General features: G+C 43.8%; 1 protein-coding gene across 1 annotated transcript in view; it reads left to right on the top strand.

Moving 5' to 3' along the window:
* prdm6 (PR domain containing 6) overlaps positions 1-22,608 on the top strand; it is a 320,670-nt gene that overhangs the window by 255,289 nt on the left and 42,773 nt on the right. The window contains exons 6-7 of the mRNA XM_038805008.1: positions 142-478; positions 21,173-21,349. Coding sequence (XP_038660936.1) covers positions 142-478; positions 21,173-21,349 — 514 coding nt within the window. The remainder of the gene's footprint in view (positions 1-141; positions 479-21,172; positions 21,350-22,608) is intronic.

Raw genomic sequence — 22,608 nt, 5'->3', positions numbered from 1 at the left:
GTTATTGAAAAGCTAAAAAATGACTTTGGGTAAAGTTTGGATAATATATTCACAAGTATTTGAGATTGTCTTGCCTCAGTGCTTGAGTTACGGTTTCATATTTTTAAAGCAAAGGATGTTTCTTTTTTTTTATTCCCATAGTGAATGTCCCATCATCTCTTGCTGACGTAATGACCAGGCACGAGACGTTACAATCGTTCAACAAAACTGGCAAAATGCCACCTACGGGCGTATACCGTTCCCTGAGGTTTCCACAGACATCATGCAGCAAATCACTGTGTGACAAACCTGGGCCACATGACTCCATAGCTAACCATATCAATGCGAAGAACCAGCGAGTACTGGCAAGTCCAACCTCAACCAGTCATTTAAGTGGAGAATTCAGTGACTGGCATCTATGGAAATGTGGACAATGCTTTAAGACCTTTACCCAGCGGATTCTTCTACAGATGCATGTGTGTCCACAGAACCCAGACAGGTAACCAGAATTTAACACAGACACAGGAGAGTGGTGAGAATGTGGAATTCGCTACCAAAGAGAATAGTTGAGGTGAATAGTGTAGATGCATTTAAGGGGAAAGTAGATAAGGACATGCCAGTGAAAGGAATAGTACAACATGCTGATAGGGTGGGTTTAAGAGGGGAGAGAGGTTTTTGTGGACTATAAATATCAGCATAAGCCTGTTGGACTGAATGGTCAGTTTCTATGTCGTAATTACTACATGAAAACAATTAAGAGCTTAAATTTGCATCATTTTGCTTTTGCATTGGTGGGAGGTCAGGCCCACTTTTTAAAGATTTAAATGAGGAATGCAATCAAATTAACCCTCATTTGAAGAGTTTGCTTGCCCTCTTAGCTAGGAATGCCAACTGCAATTGGACTGGTTCCTGGAGGTTTGGTCCGATGACCTGTCTTCAACAGCCCTGCAAAGTAATACAGATGTTTTCCCGCTTCTCCAATATTTCTATAACTAACAAACATAAATGACTAAAAATTAAAATGAAAAATTACAATATTTTAATCTTCTCACAATTTTTATCCTAGATTCTTCGGTCACAGCATTGTTCGGGAGATTAATTTTCAATTCCTGGAGACTCTAGGGCAATCCTGCAGGATTGGCAAGTCTCAGCTGGATTTTAGCGTGGGCTTTCAGACACCGAAAAGGCCACAAAGTGGGTCCTGAGCTTGCACTTGCCAGAAGTGGGACTAGATTGGTGAATTTGCCAGAAGCAACTTGCTAATTCCCAATGAGCGGGCTAGCAGCTCTGAAGATGCAGCAGACCCACCGGAGAGTTGGCTTCAGCTGAGACAGCTGAGAGAGCTAAATATCAAAATAAAAATCCCAAGGCACCAAGTAGGCAGGCCCTTCTGGTCGACCAATTGAAGTGGGGGGGGGGGGGGGCACCCAACAAAATTGTGCTTGATAGAGCCTTTTATTTTTAATGAGGTAGCCACCACTCTTTGGCAGACTGCCAATCTGCAGCTCATCCCACCACTGGGAAATTCCCCCAGCAGCAGCACTGCTTTGGGATGCTGTCCCAATGCTGTTCCCAGTATTTTCCAGGACCCTCCACATCACAGCCTCCCAGCCTGTCACCCCATGGGGGAGACCTGCCCCCTGTGAGGGTTTTGCGCCACTTACAGTTGAAACCAAGGCGACAAGGCAGTCCAAGATTTAAAGTGCAGCTGTTTTAATGAAATTGAGTATAACTTGAACAGTGCATTATTCCACATCTGGCCTATTCCTTTAAACAGGCATTTAGTAAACAATTACTTACACATTCAGAGCATTCACTGTTTGTCTGAAAGTTGTTACTGCATCAAATATTTTACTCTGAGTGGAAGGGCAGTCCATATTAGAAAAAGATATCCATGCAGAACTTGCCCATGGGAGTATTAAAGTCTGAGATGAGGGTGAAGTTAACGGAAAGAGCAAAAGCATCTGTGGTTCATATATTTTGGGTTGGAAATGAGTGTGTGCACTGGCTGTGCCATGAGCAGCCCACCCCCAAATAGAGAGCCATCCACAGGAAGCTCACTCCGTCAGAGAAATTGATTTGCGGCCGCAGCAGCTGATAGTTCTAGAGGTGGGGACAGATTGGGCAATTGGGGTGGGGGACAACTACCAGGAAGGCTGAATTGAGGAAAACACTCATGGTGTCCTGATTCTACACAGAGGGGTAAATGTTCCTGTCCCACCCACCCCGGGAATTGTCGCGGGCGGGAGAGAAAATTTAACAGGCTATCGAAAGGTCCATTGACTTTGGGTGGAAATTTACGGTCTCGTGGCGAGTGGGAGTGGAAAACCATGCTCCAAGGATTTTTTAAACATAAGAATTTTATAAATTTGACAGTTACAGACTTCCAAAAATGACTGGATACATGCTTGCAGAGCGTACTACTTTACAGAGTTTGAGGGCCTAACGCCTCAGAGAATTCCTAAAAATGGTTGCCATGGGTTTAACAATGGGACCAACATCTGTGTAGATTAGCTGTAGGCTGTGCTTGCTGTATGGCCGAGAAACAGGCGCACTGCCTGGAAATTTCTACTGAGATGTGTTTTGTACTGAGCTGTATTTCAATTTTCAAAAAAAGGATGACTTCCATATTCTGCATTATTTTAACAAATGAATTTATATTATGAATTTATTGGATTTTTCAAACCAAACTAATAAAAATAAATTGAGTCTTGAAAATTAAGCTGTGAGTTGGAGTTTCGTCCTAATAATTTGTGTGAATAGAATTCAAATGAACCTGATATTCAAATTAAGCAATTTAAATAGCATAACAACATGGAAATCGAGTGGCCACAAAATGTGCAGAAATGGATACAATTTAGGTGTGAGTTTTTACATGTGCATTAAGAGCATGCACGAGGAGTATGCAGAGTAGGCGCATTGTGATAGTCCATGTGTCACACTGGTTGACGCCACTGTTGAGATTTTTTTACCTCAAGCCTTCAGCTAACCCTCTCTCTTGACCTTGCACAGCTGTGTATGCATTCAGCAGCAGGGAGGAGCCACCACAACACAATTTAAAGGGCTGTACAACTACCTCAGGGTAGCTGCTGATTGATATCCATTGACTCTTCCTGTGTTTAGACGTGCTGTGAATTTTCCAGCGTTGCTTGGCGAATGCTGAGGGAGTGGCTCTGCAGGGGGAGAATGACTTGGTTCTCTCTTTAAAGGTTCTGCTCAGCCTACTTGAGCCCAGTCAAAGGTGCTGTAGTTACCATTCCCCTTGGCCTTCAGCACAAGGATTATACCAGAATAGTAGGCTTCCCCACGGTGCGGACTCTGAGTGTACGTTTGATGTGTGACCATGCTCAGCAGGTCCAATCCCATTATAAAATATAATTGCAGCAGTCATGATGGCCTGGATTTTCATCATCAAGATGAATAGCAGGAGTTGGGAAAATTCCTAGCTCAGCCCACCTAAATTGGGAGAAAGTACCCCCTGTGTATGTGGGTTTCCTCCGGGTGCTCCGGTTTCCTCCCACAGTCCAAAGATGTGCGGGTTAGGTGGATTGGCCATGCTAAATTGCCCGTAGTGTCCTAATAAAAGTAAGGTTAAGGGGGGGGGGGGGGGGGGTTGTTGGGTTACGGGTATAGGGTGGATACGTGGGTTTGAGTAGGGTGATCATGGCTCGGCACAACATTGAGGGCCGAAGGGCCTGTTCTGTGCTGTACTGTTCTATGTTCTATAAAAGGCAAGGTGGCACAGTGGTTAGCACTGCTGCCTCATAGCACGAGGGACCCGGATTCAATTCGGCCTTGGGTGACTTTCTGTGTGGAGATTATGCTTTCTCCCCGTGTCTGCATGGATTTCCTCCGGGTGCTCCGGTTTCCTCTCACTGTCCAAAGATGTGCTGGTTAGGTGGGCTGGCCATGCTAAATTGTCCCTTAGTGGGAAGGCTAGGTGGGATTATGGGATTATGCTGATACGGTGGGGAAGTGAGCCTAGGAAGGGTGCTCTTTCAGAGGGTCAGTGCAGACTCGATGGGCCAAATGACCTCCTTCTGCACTGTAGGAATTCTATGGTTCAAGCGTAGGCTGGTGTCGGGACAGCCAACCCAGGAAGAATTGTAGAGGCGGCCACAGGGCTGCCAGGTGCAGAGGTGGGCCAATTAAAAGACCTGTCTTGGTGCTGTGTGACTTTCTTTCAGTGATAAAAAGAACATAGGCCCTCCAGCTGTGGCTCCTCACACCTCCCTTCACCCCCCCCCCCCAAAGCTACCCATGCCCAATCCATGTATTTTCTTTCACCCCACCCACCCTCATGCCCTCATGCCAGTATCTGTCCTTCCACCCACACTCTCAAGCACCTCATAACCTCATGCCAGACTCTACCATTACACCCACCCCATATATCTGCTCATTCCCCCTATGTCATGCTCTGATAATCCTATGCCTATTGAGCTGCCGTACATTTACTAAACCAATGAACATCATAGTGTATAATGGAATCTGTAAAATGAAGATTTGGAAAAATGTAATCTATTGATAATTTCTCTTATGAGAAAGTCTGGATGGCAAGCTAATAAAAGTGCCAATCATCCAGGCCCTTTGAACTTGCAAAAATGTAAACCACAAACTCTTGAAACTACTTTTCCTATGCCAATAAAGATTGTGAAATTGATCGCAGAGACTAGAGAGCCCGAGGCATCAATCAATCAAACAATGTTCCCTCTGGGGTGCATATGTTCTCACTATTTAATAGCTGTTTGTGCTATCAGCCAACCCACATTATGTACCCATCTCCACAATGCAATTGGCCAGGTTGGGAGTGTCTGATGTGGGTTTCTGACTGGAAGCAGCCTGCTCCCTTTGAAAGCACTACAATCCAGGAATGGCGTGAGGAATCCTGGAATTGGGAAACATCCACCATTTTTAAAGAGTTGCCGAGTCAACCTGATTGTGAAAATCCAGGCCAGTGTCTTGGCCTGCGCCTGTCCACTATACCATCAGTAGTTGAGCCACCAGATCAAGCCAGGATGATAAGGGCTATCCACTGGCCATCTTGTTCATGACTCTGGTGCACAAACCAACCAGAAGTGGACAGCATTCACATATTGAGAGCCAAGCTGCCACATAAAAAAATCATTGAGCAGACCATTGGGATGCTTAAACAATGTTTCTGCTGCCTAGATATCTCTGGAGGAGCCCTGCAATAGTTGCCAGAACATGTTTCACAATTTGTCATCATCTGCTGTATGCTGCACAACCTGGCCATTATGAGGGAACAACCTATGGCTGCAGAACAAATGCAACGGAGGGGAAGGAGTTGAGAGAAAGGGATGGAGTCCTTACAGGGTGCAGGGTGCGAAGAGCTGTAGTCCAGATAGCTGTTGGAGTCAGTCGGCTTGTAGTGGATATTAGTAGATAGTCTATTGCTGGAAATGGAGATAGAAAGATCAAGGAAGGGTGGGGAGGTGTCTGGGATGGACCAGGTGAAAGTGATGGAGGGGTGGGAATCGGAAGCGAAGTTGATGAATTTTTCCAGGTCCGGACGAGAGCATGACGTGGCATCAAAATAGTCATCAATGTATCGGTAAAGGAGTTGTGGGAGGGGACCCGGGTAGGCCTGGAACAAGGAATGTTCCACATACCCCATAAAAAGGCTCCTTGGGTGATGCGGAGTTATGACTGAATAGCTGGAAATATTTGCAAGCTGAAAGCTGATACATACACAGAAACATACTTAGAAAATAGAAGCAGGAGGAAGCAATTTGGCCCTTTGAACCTGCTCCGTCATTCATTATGATCATGACTGATCATCAATTCAATCCCCTGATCCCGCCTTCCTCCCATATCCCTTGATCCCTTTAGCCTCGAGAGCTAAATCTAATTCCTTCTTGAAATTACACAATGTTTTGGCCTCAACCGTTTTCTGTGGTAGTGAATTCCACAGATTTCTCCTCACCTCATCCCTGAACAGTTTACCTCTTAGCCTCGAACTATGACCCATAGTTTTGCAGTCCTCCACCATTGGGAACATTCTTTCTGAATTTACCCTGTCCAATCCTATTAGAAATTTATAAGTTTCTATGAAATCCCCTCTCACTCTTCTAAACTCCAATGAATATGATCCTAACTGACTTAGTCTCTTCATATGACAGCCCCGCCATCCCAGGAATCAGCCTGGTAAACCTTTGCTGCACTCCCTCCATAGCAAGAACATTCTTTCTCTAATAAATATATCAAAACTGCACACAATACTCCAGGTGAGGCCTCACCAATGCCCTGTAAAATTGCAGTAAAACATCCTTATTTCTACACTCAAATCCTCTCACTATGTAGGCCAACATAACATTTGTCTTCTTTACTGGCTGATGTACCTGTAGCGACTGATACAGTAGGGCACCAAGGTCTTGCTGTGTATCCACCTCTATCAATTTACACCAATTCAAATAATAATCTACCTTCCTAATTTTGCTACCGAAGCAGATAACCTCACATTTATCCACATTATACCACATCTGCCATGCCTTGTCCAAATCCTGCTAAAGCATCTGTGCATCTGCCTCATAGTTCACCCTCCCACCCAGCTTCATGTCATCTGCAAATTTGGAGATAATACATTTTGTTTCCTTGTCTAAATCAGTAATATATAATGTGAACAGTTGGGGTCCTAGCACAGATCCCTGTGGTACCCCACTAGTCACTGCCTGCCAATCGGAAAAAAGTCAATTTATTCCAACTTTTTGCTTCCTGTCTGCTAACCAGATTTCTATCCATCTCAAGACATTACCCGCAATCCTATGCACTTTAACTTTCCATAGTAATCTGTTATGTAAGACATTGCCGAAAGCCTTCTGAAAGTCTAAATAAACCATATCCACCGGTTCTCCCTGGTCAACTTTACTAATTACATCTTCAAAGAATTCTACTAGATTTTTCAAGCATGATTTCCCTTCATAAATCCATGCTGACTTTGTCTGATTATACCACTACTTTCCAAATGTTGCACAATGAAATCCTTAAAAATGGACATGAGCAAATTCCCCACTGCCAATATTAGGCTCATCGGTCTATAGTTCACTGTTTTCTCTCTACCTCCCTTTTTGAGTAGCAGGGTTATATTAGCTACCCTCCAATCTGTAGCAACCATTCCAGACTCAAAATAATTTTGGAAAATGACCACCATTGGATCTACTATTTCTGGGGCCACTTCCTTAAGTTCTTTGGGATGAAGATTATCAGGCCCTGGAGATTTATCCTCCTTCAATCCAATTAATTTCACCAAAACAATTTATTTGCTAATACTAATTTCTTTCAGCTCCTCATTGCAACTTGCGTTTCTCAGAATTTCCGGGATACATATCTTCCTCTGTGAAGACAGACAAAATATGAATTTAGTTCCTCAGCCATTTATTAGATCCCCGTTAGGAATTCCGACATTTCTCACTGTAAGGGGCCTTAATTAATTTTTATCGATCTTTATTTATTTACATACCTATGTAGAAACGTTTGCAGGCAGTTATTATGTTCCCCACTAGCTTACTTTCATATAGTATTTTCTTCTTCTTAATCAATCCCTTGGTCTTGAATTTTAAACTATTCGCAATCCTCAGGCCTATTGCTTTCTCTTGCTAATGCTTATGCCTCTTCTTTGAATCTAATACTATCTCCCATTTCCCTTGTAAGCCATGGTTTTGCCACAGTTCCCTTTCCACTCTTGCACCAAAGAGGAATAAACAACTTTTAGAGTTCACCTATTCATTCCTTGAATGTCTGCCATTGCCTGTGCACTGTCCTTCCTTTCAGTAATGTTTCTCAGTCTATTATAGCCAACTCATGCCTCATATCATCGTAGTTACATTCATTGAGATTCAGGACCCTGGTTTCAGAATCAACTACCAAACTATCCACCTTGATACAGACTTCTATCATATTATGGTCACTCATTCCCAAGGGTTCTCTCACAAGTAAATTGCCAACTAATTATTTCTCATTGCACAAAACACAGTCCACAATGGCCTATTTGCTTGTTGGTTCCGCAATGTATTGGTCCAGAAAACCATCCCGTACATACTCCAGTAATTCCTCCTCTATTGTACTGTGACTAATTTAACTCACCCAATCTATATGCAGATTAAAGCCACTCATAATCACAGATATTCCTTTACTATATGCATCTCTGATTTCCTGTCTAATACTATTCTTCCTAACTCCCTATATTCTGCTTTTAGGAGCTCATCCGGTTTTTTACCTACGTAGTAAAATGTGTACCATGACCACTTGCTGTTCATCCTCCCCCTTTAGAATGTCCTGTAACTGCTCAGAAACATCCTTGACCGTAGCATCAGGGAGGCAACATACCATCCTGGAGTCTTATTTGTGGCCACAGAAACACCTATATAGTCTCCTTACTGTTGAATTCCCTTTAACTATTGAATTCCCCATATTTTACTCCTTCCTTTTGCAGCAGAACCAACTGTGGTGCCACAAATTTGGCTGTTGCTGCTTTTCCCTGAGAGATCATTTTCCTCAACATTGTCCAACATGGTAAATCTGTTTTGCAGGGAATGGTCACAGGAGATTGCTGCACTGCCTGCCTAGCCCTCTTACTCTGCCTGGTGGTCACCCATTCCCTTCCTGCCTGTGGAGTCTGAGGCTGTAGTGTGACCACCTCTCTATACATCCTGTCCATACTCTCTGCCTCGCAGATGCTCCACAGTGTCCCCAGCCGCCGCTCAGCTTCGAAACCAGGGCTTCCAGGAGCTGCAGCTGGAGACACTTCCTGCACACATGCTGATCCTGGGGACTGGAAACTTCCTCGGTCTCCCACATGGAACAAAAGAGCAGACCATTTCTTGGCCTTCTGCTGCCATGTTTTTCCTTTTGAATTCTGAGGCTGGCAGTATTCCGAAGTTGAATAAATGTGAAATATAAGTCATGATTGATAGAGATGAATGGCAGGTTAGTGATGTTTTTTTTCCACGGGATGTGGGCATCACGGCTAGGCTTGCTGTTATTGTCCATCGCTAATTGACCTTGAGAAGAAGGTAGTTGACCCAGCAACAAAGAAGTAATATGTTTCCAAGTCAAGACGATTTGCAGCTTGGAGGGCAACTTGCAGGTTGTGATGTTCCAAAGCACCTGCTGCCCTTATCTTTTGGTGGTAGAAGCCATGGGTTTAGAAGGTGCGGTAAAAGGAGTTCTCGTGAGTTGGTGCAGTGCATCTTGTAGATGGTACACACTGCTGCCACTGTGTGTTGATAGTGGAGGGAGTGAATATTTAAGGTTACGGATGGGATGCCAATCAAGCGGATTGCTTTGTCTTAGATAGTGTCAAGCATCTTGAGTGTTGTTGGAGGTGCAGTCGTCCAGCCAATTGGAGAGTATTCCATCACAATCCTGACTTGTGCCATACCGAAACTGGACAGGATATGGGGAGTCAGAAGTGAATTACTTGTGTTATGATCTCAGTTGACATTACTCCTGGATGGGAAGGTCCCAAATGGAACCTTGGCGCATCAGACCGGAACATATACCTTCTTTTAGAAAACCTGGACGAACAGAGTTGCAGGACTGCCAATTAGCTTATATCAACAGGAGAAAACATTTGTTAAACATGAAAAGTTTGATAATGCAACAGTCCTTCACTCCCACTTATCTTCAAAAATATACACAGATTTTAAGGATAGCACAGGTTACATAGAAACATAGAAAATAGGTGCAGAGTAGGCCATTTGGCCCTTTGAACCTGCACCACCATTCAATATGATCATGACTGATCATGCAAATTCAGTATCCCACTCCTGCTTTCTCTTCATATCCCTTGATCCCTTTAGCTGCAAGGGCCACCTCCAGCTCCTTCTTGAATAGATCTAACAAACTGGCCCCCAACAGCTTTTGTGGTAGCGAATTCTACAAGTTCACAACTTTTTGACTGATAAAGTTCTTCCTCCTCTCAGCCCTGAATGATTTACCCCTTATTCTTAGGCTGCGGCCCCTAGTTCTGGACATCCCCAACATCGGGAACATTCTTCTCACATCTAGCCTGTCCAGTCCCATCAGGATTTTATATGTTTCTATGAGATCTCCTCTCATTCTGCTAAACTCCAGTGAGGACAAGCTCAGTCGATCCAATCTTTCTTCATATGTCAGTCCTGCCATTCCGGCAATTAGTCTGGTGAACCTTCCCGGACCATGCTAATAAAAAATATATATTATGTTGTAATGTTCTCAATAAATACACAGTTCCTGTAAACCAACAGGCCAACTGTGGACACACCCTGGGCGGGATTCTCTCAGCACGGGCCCGGGCCGGAGAATCCCACCGATCGGCGTGAATCGCGCCACGGCGCCCCAGCACCGGCATGTGATTTTCCACAGAGCGGAGAATCAGTGCCATTGGCGTGGCGTGGTTGGCGCGGCGCCAGTCGGGGGCTGGTCTACGAAGCCGACCCGCCGATTCACGGCCCTAGATGGGCCGAGCAGCCATCATGACAACAGTGAATCCCACCGACACCGCCACACCTGCTCTCAGCCGGCGGGAACTCGGCGTGGAAGGGTCAGGCGGCAGCCTGTGGGGGGGGGGGGGGGGGTAGGGGGACCCAACCCCGGGGGAGGCCTCCGATGTGGCCTGGCCCGCAATCGGGGGCCCTGATTGGCGGGCCAGCCTTTCTGGCTGGGGGCCTCTTTTCTTTCGCGCCGGCCCCTGTAGCCCTGCGCCATGTTGCGTCGGGGCCAGCGCGTTGAAGGAAGCCACTACGCATGCGTGCAATGGCGCCGGCGCCACTGTGCATGCGCGGATCCCGCAGCGCCCAGTTCGCGCCGGGATCAACTGCTGGAGCGGTGTGAACTGCTCCAGTGCCGTGCTTAGCCTCCAGTTGGAGCCAGAATTAGTCGTCAGGTCAGCCCGTTCACGCCGTCGTAAAACGCGTGGACACTCTGCCGCGGAATTAGAGAATCCCACCCCCTATTCTGAAACCAAGTGGCAGATGCCACCCAAATTAATTTCTATAGAATTCTCCTCAAATCCATCCAAATGGTTATGGCGCTTTTTCCGCCAGGAAAAAATGGGCTTTCCTGTCTACCGTATCTGGGCCCCTCATAATTTTTTATTTTTTTTTTATAAATTTAGATTACCCAATTATTTTTTCCAATTAAGGGGCAATTTAGTGTGACCAATCCACCTACTCTGCACATTTTTGGGTTGTGGGGGCGAAACCCATGCAGACACGGGGAGAATGTGCAAACTCCACACGGACAGTGAACCAGAGCCGGGATCGAACCTGGGACCTCAGCGCCGTGAGGCAGCTGTGCTAACCACTAGGCCACCGTGCTGCCCTGGCCCCTCATAATTTTTTATACCTCCGTTAGGTCACCCCTTAGCCTCCTCTGTTCTAAGGAAAACAACCCTAACCTATCAATCTGTCCATACATCTGCAATCTTCAAGCCCTGGCAACATTCTTGTAAATCCCCTCTGCGCTTTCCAGAGCAATTATGTCCTTCCTGTAATGTGGTGACCAGAACTGTGCACACAATTCCATCTATGGTCTAACCAGCATTTTAAACAGTACCAGCATTGCATCCCCATGTTTGTATTCAATGCCTCATCCAATAAAGAAAAGCTTTCCACATGATTTATTTTCCTCCATATCCACCTGTCCTGCCACCTTCAGGGACCTGTGGACATCAACTCCTCTAGCACTCTCAATATCCTCCAGTTTACTGTGCATCCCCTTGCTTTGTTTGCCCTCCCCAAATGCATTACCACACATTCTCTGGATTGAATTCCACCTGCCACTGTTCTGCTCACTCAACTAAACCATTGATATCAATCTGGAGAGAACGGGGGCTGGATTCTCCGACCCCCCCGCCGGGTCGGAGAATCACCGGGGGGGGGGGGGCGGCGTGAATCCCGCCCCCGTCGTCTCCAGAAGTCTTCGGCACCAGATATTCGGCGGGGGCGGGAATCGCACCGTGCCTGTTGGCGGGCCCCCCCCCCCGGCGATTCTCCGGCCCGCGATGGGCCAAAGTCCCACTGCTGTCATGCCGGTCCCGCCGGTAGGAATCAAACCACCTACCTTACCGGCGGGACTGGCCGTCTGGGCGGCCTCCGGGGTCCGGAGGGGGGAGGGCGATCTGGCCCCAGGTGGTGCCCCCACAGTGGTCTGGCCCGCGATCGGGGCCCACCGATCGGCGGGTGGGTCTGTGCCGTGGGGGCACTCTTTTCCTTACGCGTTGACGAAAGCATTCACGATGGCGGACGCGGATGGGATGACGTCAGCAACCGCTGACGCTCCGGCGCACGTACGGACTTCCGCCGGACGGTGAATTCCCTTCTGCCCCAGCTGGCTTGGCACCAAAGGCCTTTCCCGCCGGCCGGCGGGGCACCAACCACTCCGGCGCGGGCCTAGCCCCTCAAGGTTAGGGTTTGGCCCCTAAAGGTGCGGAAAAATCCGCACATTTGGGGCGGCCCGACGCCGGAGTGGTTCACGCCACTCCATCCCGCCGGGAAACCCCGCCCTGTCGGGTAGGGGAGAATCCCAGCCCAGATATCCTCTTCACTGTCAACTACACTGCCAATTTCTGTGTCATCTGCAAATTTCCCAATCATGCCTCACACATTTCTGTCCAAATCATTTATCTGGATGGGTCTACAACAAGCAGCAAGACCCCAACACCGAGCCCTGTGAAATGCCAGTGGAACCACTTTCCATTCACAAAAGCATCCACTTTGTTTTCTGCTGAGCTCATGTTTGTCCCAATTCAACTCTTTCCCCCGTACCCCATGGGATTTCACTTTTCTGAGCAGTCTGCCATGTGGGACCTTGTCAAATGCCTCACTAAAATCATGTAGACAACATTCTTTTACGAACACATGAAGTGATGAACCATCTTCATCAATCCTTCTTGCTACTTCCTCAGAAAATTTGATTAAGTTAGTAACCCGATTTTCCCTAAACAAATCCATGCTGACTATACCTGATTAATATAACATGATACATTTCAGGAATAGGAAAAGGCAAAATGAATCAGAAACCTATTCCTTTGAATAATTCTTAACCCTGTCTATCTGAGATCTTACCATACATGTTTCAATCATTTCCCTCTTCAGAAACACACTTTTGTACCCATTACTTATTACCCAATTCTATTATCCTTTATGTGAGAACGTTCTATGTGATGAATTTTTGCATCGCTAAATATCGCATTTTTTATTTCCTAGCTTTTGAATCTTTTACTGTGGTAAGCTGTTTGGGGATTAACATTATCAATCACTTATTTGTGGAATTTTTAATGTGGTTACACCTTCCTTCCATATCAGTTGATATTCTGGGTAAGATAGTGAACCAATGGCATCTATTAGTGCCCTTCTGGTCAGCCAATGAAATGTGTATTGTGTGGTGGGGATTTGTAGGTCGAGAGGAACAAACACCTCAGACTCTGGAAGGTTTTTAGAGACATTTGCAATTAAATTTTTTTTTTAAATGTTTGTTAAAAAAATTCTATATTTTAATCGAAGGCTTTTAGTCGCAATGCTGTACACTAATCAGTCCAGAATGCCAACAAAGGAATGTTACTCCTTTAACTCTGACGTAGTTTCGATGATTTACAAAATTTCTTTAGTCCAAGTTTTTTTTAATGCTATTACAATGAAGTTAAGCTTTTATCTCTGCAAAAATTCTCTCAGTTTTTATTATTTTTTAAAATTTAGTGTACCCAATTCCTTTTCTTTCCAATTAAGGGGCAATTTAGAGTGGTCAATTCACCTACCCTGCACATCTTTTGGTTGTGGGGGTGAGACCCACGCAGACATGGGGAGAATGTGCAAACTCCACACGGACAGTGACCTGGAGCCAGGATTGAACCCGGCTCCTCGGTGCTGTGAGGCAGCAGTGCTAACCACTGTGCCACCGTTCTGCCCTATTCTCACAACTTTTAATTTAGCCAAAATGACTGAGTTTTTGGACAAGTGTAAAACGATCAAAGAGACCATGGATTTGTTAAGGGAAGGTTTAGTCCAGTTGAACTTTTTGAGGAGGTCACATACATGGTGGACAATGAATGTTATCAATATGGACTTCCAAAAGACATTTGATGAGATACTGCATTATTAGCAAAAATGCATGGAAGTATAGTTAACCTGTGACAAATTGATTGAGGAGGTAGGAGACAGAAAGTGGAGTGAATGGAACATTCTTTGATAGAATATGACAAGAGATATTTTCCAGGGCTCTGTACTGAGGCTTCAGCTTTGCATAATGTTTATTAATGGCTTGGATGAAGGAATAGAGAGTTGCATATCTAAGTTAGGAGATACAGTATGTTATGTAGATGGGAGCAGGAAGGGACATAATAGATGAAATGATTATGTCAGATGGAGTTCAATGTGGAGAAGTGTGAAATAAACTGCCATGGATCCTAGAGACACTAAGTGCTCTGAAAGATCAAGCGGATTTAAATGTCCATGTACCAAAATCACTAATAATTTATGCAAATGTACAAAAATAATCAAAAAAGCTAATGTTGATGTTACGGACAGAAGTGGGATTAATTTAAACAGCACTAATTTCTCCTCTCATCACCTGTCCATCAACAGAAAGGTGTTTTTGATTTGCTTCTCCCTTTGTAAGCAGTGGTGTACAGTGGTGTACAATTTCTATTAATAACCCACAGCAAACTCGAGATAGAATTAACTCAAAGGGTTAGTTTATTTGCACACATTCAAACTACAGGAGGAGGGTAGTAACATTGCCTCCTTTGCATTCATATGGTAAAAGAGGATTAGGAAAAAATAGATTTACAGTGCAGGTGTTAAAACCTGGATAGAGAGCTTCTTTTCTGTGTGGCTGCTTGTAGGATGATGGACAGCAGACTGAGCTTGCAGTAGCACAAGGCATTATTACTGGTTTCACAAACTAGAGGTCAGTGTCACATGACCTTCCACTTCTCCACATTGTCTTTGACACAGGATGTGAATCCCTTGTCTGGCTCCCCGAAGTGGTTAACTGTCTCAATCAATAACAATTGAAAGGAAGGTGGCAGGGTCCTTTGTCCTCGAAAATGAGTGGGCTCCAGTTGGCCAACCTGTGTTTTGAAACGTAGATGGCCTTTTTATAGCTCTCTTTGAATTTGGTCTTTGCTACTCATAAGGGCTCATTAGTACCTCTTCAGAGGTAATGAGATGCATGTTTCTTCAATACTGACAGGCTGCTCCTTTTGCTCAATACTCCCTGACAAACATAGTTTCAGTGATTTTAAAAGGTCTTTGTCCAGTTTTAAACATTTTAGAAAGATATCTATTTTTATTGATAGAAATATATAGTGTGAGGTCTTAGTCCCCTCACATTGACCTCTATCTGTTGGAATATTAAGAGAAGTAATTCTATAGATGTGCAGTGCTCAGGTCAGACCTAATCTGGAATAGTGCATGCAGTTTTGGGCAATGATGCTAAGGAAAGATATATTGACCCCCAATCAGTATTGCATAGATTTTGCGCTCCAGACCTGGGATGGAATTTTCCTAAAAAATGGCAACGTGACAGGTTCTGAATGAAAACCGACGTGTTTCCCGGAGAAGCACTGCCAGGTTTTCACTTCAGATCTTCTGATACTTTGTCAAAAATAAGCAGGGGGGCTATTTGGTGCCATCACTTTGGTGGGGCAAGCCCGGATCCATGATGCCCCAATCTTAAACTGCAGTTTGAGGCCCCCCTCCCCTACCTCAGGACATTGGGACCCCGGCACACTCTCAACCCTGCAAAACAGATGGTCAACCTCCACCCACCGCCCCAGGCCCAACTCTCCATGGTTGGTCACTCCCCCAAAATCATGCATGCATCAGGGTAACCCAAGCCGCCCACTAACCTCACAGGCATCGCGGTATTCTCCCCCATTCTAAGTAACTGTTCCTCCCCCCTCCACTGCCATACAAGCATAGCCTCCCCCACCTCACTCCCCCTAACCATTCTCCTCCCCAAACAAAGTGGAAACACTCCCAATGGGATTGCTTAGAGGCCCTACCCCTGGTAGTGCCAGGGTGATTGAGGATATGCCAGGGCACTGCCTGGCCATGTCCATTACCACCCAGGGGCTATACTCACCTCTGAACCACCAACGTGGTCATCATGACTGGTTCCTGTTTTTGGAAACCAGTCATGATGCTCATTGGCATCACATTTTGCTGGAGGGTGGGAAAATCTGACAACCTCGGAAGCAACTACGTTAAGTTGTTTCTGAATATTAAATGCATGCAAATTAGTGGTAATTAGGTTCACATCCAGCAATGGCTTGAATCTGATTACATTGCCAGCAGGGGGCGGTCAGACCTCAAAGTGATCTTGCCACTACAAATCCCGTTACAGCCTTCTTGTGAGAGTTAGTGGCTCTAATGAGATTTGTGCCTGCGGCAAACGGGCCCAGAAGAATTTGTCCCTGAAGTGGCAGTGAAAAGCCTCAACTCCCTCTGCCAAAAGACCGTCGATGCTGCATCAACTGTATTTACATGGCTGAAATCTGTAAACTTTGTTATGCGAGGGAACTGAGGGATATGGAGCAAAGGTTGATAACTGGAGTTGAGGTACAGATGAGCCATGATCTAATTAAAATGAACTGGCTCAAGGGCTTAAATGGTTTGTTCCTGTTTGTATATTTCTAATGTGCCATGCACTATCTTGATCTAATTAATTGTTGGAAGGTAATGAATTGTGAATTTTGCTTAGCACTGGTTTTTTTTATGCATACACAATCATCAATCCAGTGGGACTGTCAGAAGGAAATAACTGCTCAATAACATTGAGGAATATTGCTGCCAATCATTCATTGCCGTAAAGGGATTGTTTCAGTGAATGTAGAATAATTACACCTTTAATTTTTATGGCTTATTGTAAAAGTGAATTATTTTGGGTGCAGTTATATTGACCTACACTGTGAAATTGTTTCTTTAATTTGCTATGAAGAATTAATTTAACCATAACATATCAGATGCCATGAAATAGTATCCTCCTTAGTTTCTCCTTTATATATAGAGTGAATTTAAATATAATCGTATGGGAATGATCTTAATTTAGAATTTGAAACTGAAATATCCTAATTTCCTGATAAAATATTCAGAATACTAGATTGTCGCTAAACATACTGCCATTCTGAACTTGTTAATCTCCTCACTAATGTCAGATTCACAGATTATTCCAGGACCACTATAGAACCATAGAATTTAGGGCAATCGGCAAAACATTATGTAAAAATAATTATTTTCTCAATAAAGATAAGACCGAAATATGTTTAAATGTTTGGCTGTAAACTGACTGGGATAATTTAATTCAGATTCTGTGAAATAAACCTTTTAAGATATATATGGAAGATGTATGTTTATGGATACCTTCAATTCCACAGGGGATAAAAATGGTCTGAAAGTTTGTCAATATCAAATTTTATGGCTTTGCAATGTGGATGAGATTTAGCTGAACTAGATTTTTATTCACTGGACTGAATGTTGTTTAAATAATTTTTAAGCTTCCTTATTTGTCCTTTTTTCTCAGTTCCCATCTGATTTGCTAGTTTGCATAATTGTCAATTGTAAAACCATAGCAAACCGAAGATCAAGTAAAATCAATGCCCCTGAACTTCTGCCAGATTCTCCTGATAAATTCATAGTTGTTCTCTCAGTATCGAACGCGATATAATGTATATTACAAACATATTGACAAATATGATCAAACAGTATTCTCAAAATATTTCAATACATTTTGCACCTTGGCCATGTTGTCTCGTGCTTGGAACAGTCAGTTGAGCAGATGACAGTTCCTCTCAGAGAAGGTTCTGCTTTATCATCTACACCATTCTTATTTAATGTTATAGGAATTTGGTTTTAAATCTCTCTCTCTCGCTCCCTCTCTCCCTCTCTTTCTCTCTCCCTCTCCCTCTCTCCCTATATATGTATACAAAGAGGAACCGCCACTTCTGTGACATAGTGGAAAGCCTCAGGCTCTTTGATAGAATAAATTAATGTTAGATGGATTTGAACTGAACTTTTTCTTTTAATTATGCATTTTTTTTCAGACCAATCCCTTATGTATCACATTCTTGAGGTATTTTTTTTATATTACACTGTGATAGTGATGCGAAATTGGCACCATTATAATAATAATGGATATTACTCCTACTTCCCTCTGGCAATGTACTGCAGGAAAATTTGATTAAGTGTTGCAGTGGTTGGGGATTTACAGTGTACAATATAGATAACAATTTTGGATAATATTGCCATCATTGAAATAGACTGGCAATCAACTATGCAGACACATTCCTGACATCCTTTGGAACCAAATCAATAAATGTAGGTGTATGTGAAGTTGCCTGAGCTCACAATGCTGAGTCATATCTGCTGGTCTTATCCAAGTCTACCACAGCATAGCAAGCAATATTATGTTGAACAAATGTAAGTAATATTGAAGTGCAGTTCTGATTTTCTCAAGACATTAAAATGTTATATTTTAAAATGACATGGTTATGCTCAATTATCAACTGAATATTATACTGTATTTCATTGCATTGCTTGTCAAAGCTTGTCTGAAGATCTAGGATCTCTCAAAAAGACACTGCCAGTTTTGATCATTACCAAATTATGACCATTTTAATGCAAACATTGAGTACAGTTCGGGCCCACAACGTTTACAGAAGAGTGACAAAAGCTTGTTCTCTAAAGTATACACTGCCTATTTACATCGACATTCTGTCAACTTGAGGTGGTTTATTGCCTTAAGTACTTTTATAGGCACACTGTAATATACAATGCCAATCCAATAGAGTGCAATAAATTTAAAAAATAATCATAATACGTCCCACAGTTAATCATAACACTGCACTTGCATAATGTAATTCGACTGGGGGTGGTACTAATACCTCCTTACTGAAATATGCTTCAACCAGATGTGAAGTTTCAATATATATAATTTTTAACTTTTGGCTGTACATTTTTTAAAACAAAGTTTTGAAATTTTGTAAGTGTAAGATTGCCCTCCAGTGATAATATGAAGACATAAAAATTCATAAGATCAACAACAGCAAAAGCTTGAATCAATATTGGGTGTTTAACATGGTAAAATGCCCAAGTCACTTATCACTTACCATCCAAAATTTGAGGAAAGAGTGGTGGAGAGGTTTAGGGAGCAAATTACAGAGCTTAGGGTCTGGCCAGTTAAAAGCATGGCCATCAGAAGTGGAGCAATTAAAATCGGAAATGCTCAAGAGGCCAGAGTTGGAGGAGTACAGACATCTTGGAGGGTTGTGGGAATGGAGGGGATTACAGAAATAGGGTGGAGTTAGGCCCTGGAGGGATTTGAGAGCAAATATGAAAGGCTGGATTCTCTCCCGGCAGGATCCTCCATTTTGCTGGCTGTGCATTCACGGCAGCAGATTTTCCGACGGCGTAGAGGTGGCCACAATAGGAAACCCCATTAGCCGACGGCGGGACAGAGGATCTCGCTGCCGGCGGGGGCCCGCACATCAGAAAATGGGTGCTGCGGGATGGAGAATCCGTTTAAAACTGAAACATTGATTAACTGGGCACCAGTGTAAGTCAGCGAGCACAGGGATGATGGGAATAAGTGCAAGTTAGGACATGGGCAGCAGAGCTTTGGATGACCTCAAGTTTACGGATGGTAGAAAGTTGAAAATTAGGCAAGTGAGCATATGAATAGCCAGATCTAGAGGTAACAAAGACATGGATGGGGGTTTTAGCAGTAGATAAACTGAGTTAGACTTGGAGTTGGCAATGTAGGGGTGGTCTTAATGATGGTGTTGCAATGTGGATGAGATTTAGCTAAACTAGATTTTTATTCACTGGACTGATATGTGATCGAAGGCCATCTCAGGATCAAATGTAAAATTAAGCATATGAATAATGTGGTTCACCTTCAGATTGTCACCTGGATTACTCACTCAAGAACAGAGTTTATGGAGGGGACTGAAGAAAATGGGTGGGATTTTCCAGATCTTCCCGCTGGCAGGATTTTCCAGTCCTTCCGAAGATGCCTCTTTGGTGTTTCCCCCAGCGGTAGGGTGGATGAGCCATACATAGGCCTTTGTGGAACTGGAAGATCCCACTGTGACTAATGGCGAGCTGCCTCCACTGCTAGAAAACACGCTGTAGGGTAGTGGGATGTCTAGAAAATCACAGCCAATTGCTTCGTTCTTCCCAATATTTAGTTGGGTGCAAATCTCTGCTCATCCACAACTGGATGTCAGTCTGACAAAAGTGGAGGAGTTGAAAGTGGTGGTGATGAGGTAATTTAATGATAATAATAATCGCTTATTGTCACAAGTAGGCTTCAGTGAAGTTACTGTGAAAAGCCCCTAGTCGCCACATTCCGGCGCGTGGAAGCAAAGTTAAGTTGCGAGGGAAGCCAGGTGACCTTGGGCACGATTTACAGGCTGTTCACGTCGGTGGGATGTTCCAGTCCCACACAGCATATGGGTTTCCCGGCGACGAGGGGTGCAGTCACCAGGAAATCCCGTTGATGACAGCGGGGTTGTTAAATTCCGTTGGCGGGCCTCCTCCGCCGCTGAAATACACGTAGCGGGTTGGTCGGTAAGTCCTACTCCTTATCTCAAGCTCCTATTTAATGTTGTGAGTCAGAGTGTGGGTGCTGGATGAAACAGCTGAGTAAAGAGTCTCACGCTGGATTTTAGTTATTTCATGAGGAGAAGGCTATTTTCTGTTCCCCAAAGAAAGCTGAGACTGGAAATTTTATCAGAGGAGATTTGAACCTGCATCCGACAACAAACTATTCTCAACATTTGCACTATTATGTCACTTGCAGTACCTTGCTCTTTAAAATATCTCATTTACTATTCTCAGGTCAAAATTAGAAGGGAGGGAAATGCTATCTGTACCTCATCTGCGATTTAATCACATGATTTGACAACTCGTTGCATCAGCAATTGGTTAACTGTATGAGACAGAGGAATGTCACAGATTAATTTTGATTTTATGGCAGTTATATGTAACTTCAGATAGTTGTCCAGTTAGGGAACACAGATTATAATTATGAAATACAAGAACAGCAAATGAGCATTATATGAATATATGTGAGAAATTCATTCTTAAAAGCACTATAAGGTTTATAAATAAACACATATCGCTAATTTAGTGGAATAAAGTACTGTTTTGTTCAATTTAGTAAATGATAGAGAGTATATTTGGTTGTTTTCTAGGCCCTACCAATGTGGACACTGCTCTCAGTCATTCTCCCAGCCTTCCGAATTGAGGAATCACGTTGTAACCCACTCCAGTGACAGACCTTTTAAATGTGGGTACTGTGGACGTGCCTTTGCTGGAGCTACAACATTGAATAATCACATTCGAACACATACAGGGGAAAAACCATTTAAGTAAGTAAGGTACAGAATTTACTTGCTTTAGGCCTTCACATGGCTGAACAAGGCTCTCTCTGATTACTGCAATCTTTTGTGCATCGTAATTAATTTTATTTTAATCTGAATTCCATTTAAGTATGTGTTTAATCTTTGCTGGTGATTGGTGGAGGTCCAAGTTCCCTGATCGTAGTGATTTCAGGACTAAATTCCCTGATAATGATGAAAGCACTTCAAATAACCCTACAGGTTGGCAGTAGGTTCAGATCTGAGTTCCCCTGATGAACCAATCATTTAATGTAACTCACATTCACACAATTGTGGAAATAGACATCATATTTTCTCTTCAATATTATTTCTTCTTGCAAAACAAATAAATTACTAATTTTTGTTTAAAGAAACAATGAGTCAACACTGCTTATTTTATTTAGCGAATGCAAATCGCTGAGGTCAAGCAATAGCCTCCTCGATAATGGCGTTTAAGATGATCAGTCCACCATTTAGTCCGTAGAGGGGACACTCCTTGGTAATGTGCAGCACTGTTTGTGACTCTCCACGAGTGTGTAAGGAGCCTGGGCTGAGACCCCAATGGTGGAGTTTGGCTGCACAGGGCTGCTGACCTGTTCTGAACCTATTTAGCAATGACCACTGTTACCGTGGCAGTTCAAAGCCTGCTATTACAGGTGAGTTTTGTCACAAGAAGCTTGTTAGTGACTTCCTGTGTTTTCCTTTCCTTGATCCAGAGGATGACTGCAGGTAGATCTCACTCAGGAAGGGTGCTCCACATGGGGCGCCAAGATGGAAGGGGGGTTGAACAGGTTCTCATCAAGTGGTAAGTGAGGTGCAGCACGGATGGTTTCAACCAGCTTTTGGATTTTTGTCAGTTGCTGGATGTTTGGGGGAATGATGTTTTCAAGGACAGGATGCCATGGAGGAGTGTTGAGTGGAAACTTCCAATTATGATGTGCATTGTTGCATTCAACGGAGTGTCAACAGGAGATGTGTGTGATGATCTTTGTCAGACAGGTGCACACTACTCTGCTGCAGCGTATCAGAGGGCAAGCATTGAGGTCAGGAGTATTGTGGCAGCAGCACCTCATGTAGATCCAGCAAGCCTGGTTAGTAGGTTAATACTGTTTTGGCCTTTGCTGCTGTTTTCTGCAAGTGTTCCTGGATGGACAGAGTCCTAATTAGAGTAATTTCCAACTATGTTGGGTTGGGATCATATTTTAGTCTCTGGCTATCCATGTGGAAATGCTATTCTTTTCTGGCACTGG

The sequence above is a fragment of the Scyliorhinus canicula genome, chromosome 8 (genome assembly GCF_902713615.1).
Source record: "Scyliorhinus canicula chromosome 8, sScyCan1.1, whole genome shotgun sequence".
NCBI classification, from domain to species: domain Eukaryota; kingdom Metazoa; phylum Chordata; class Chondrichthyes; order Carcharhiniformes; family Scyliorhinidae; genus Scyliorhinus; species Scyliorhinus canicula.
The sequence above is the reverse complement of the archived record's forward strand: the minus strand, read 5'-3'. Positions and strand labels throughout refer to the sequence as shown.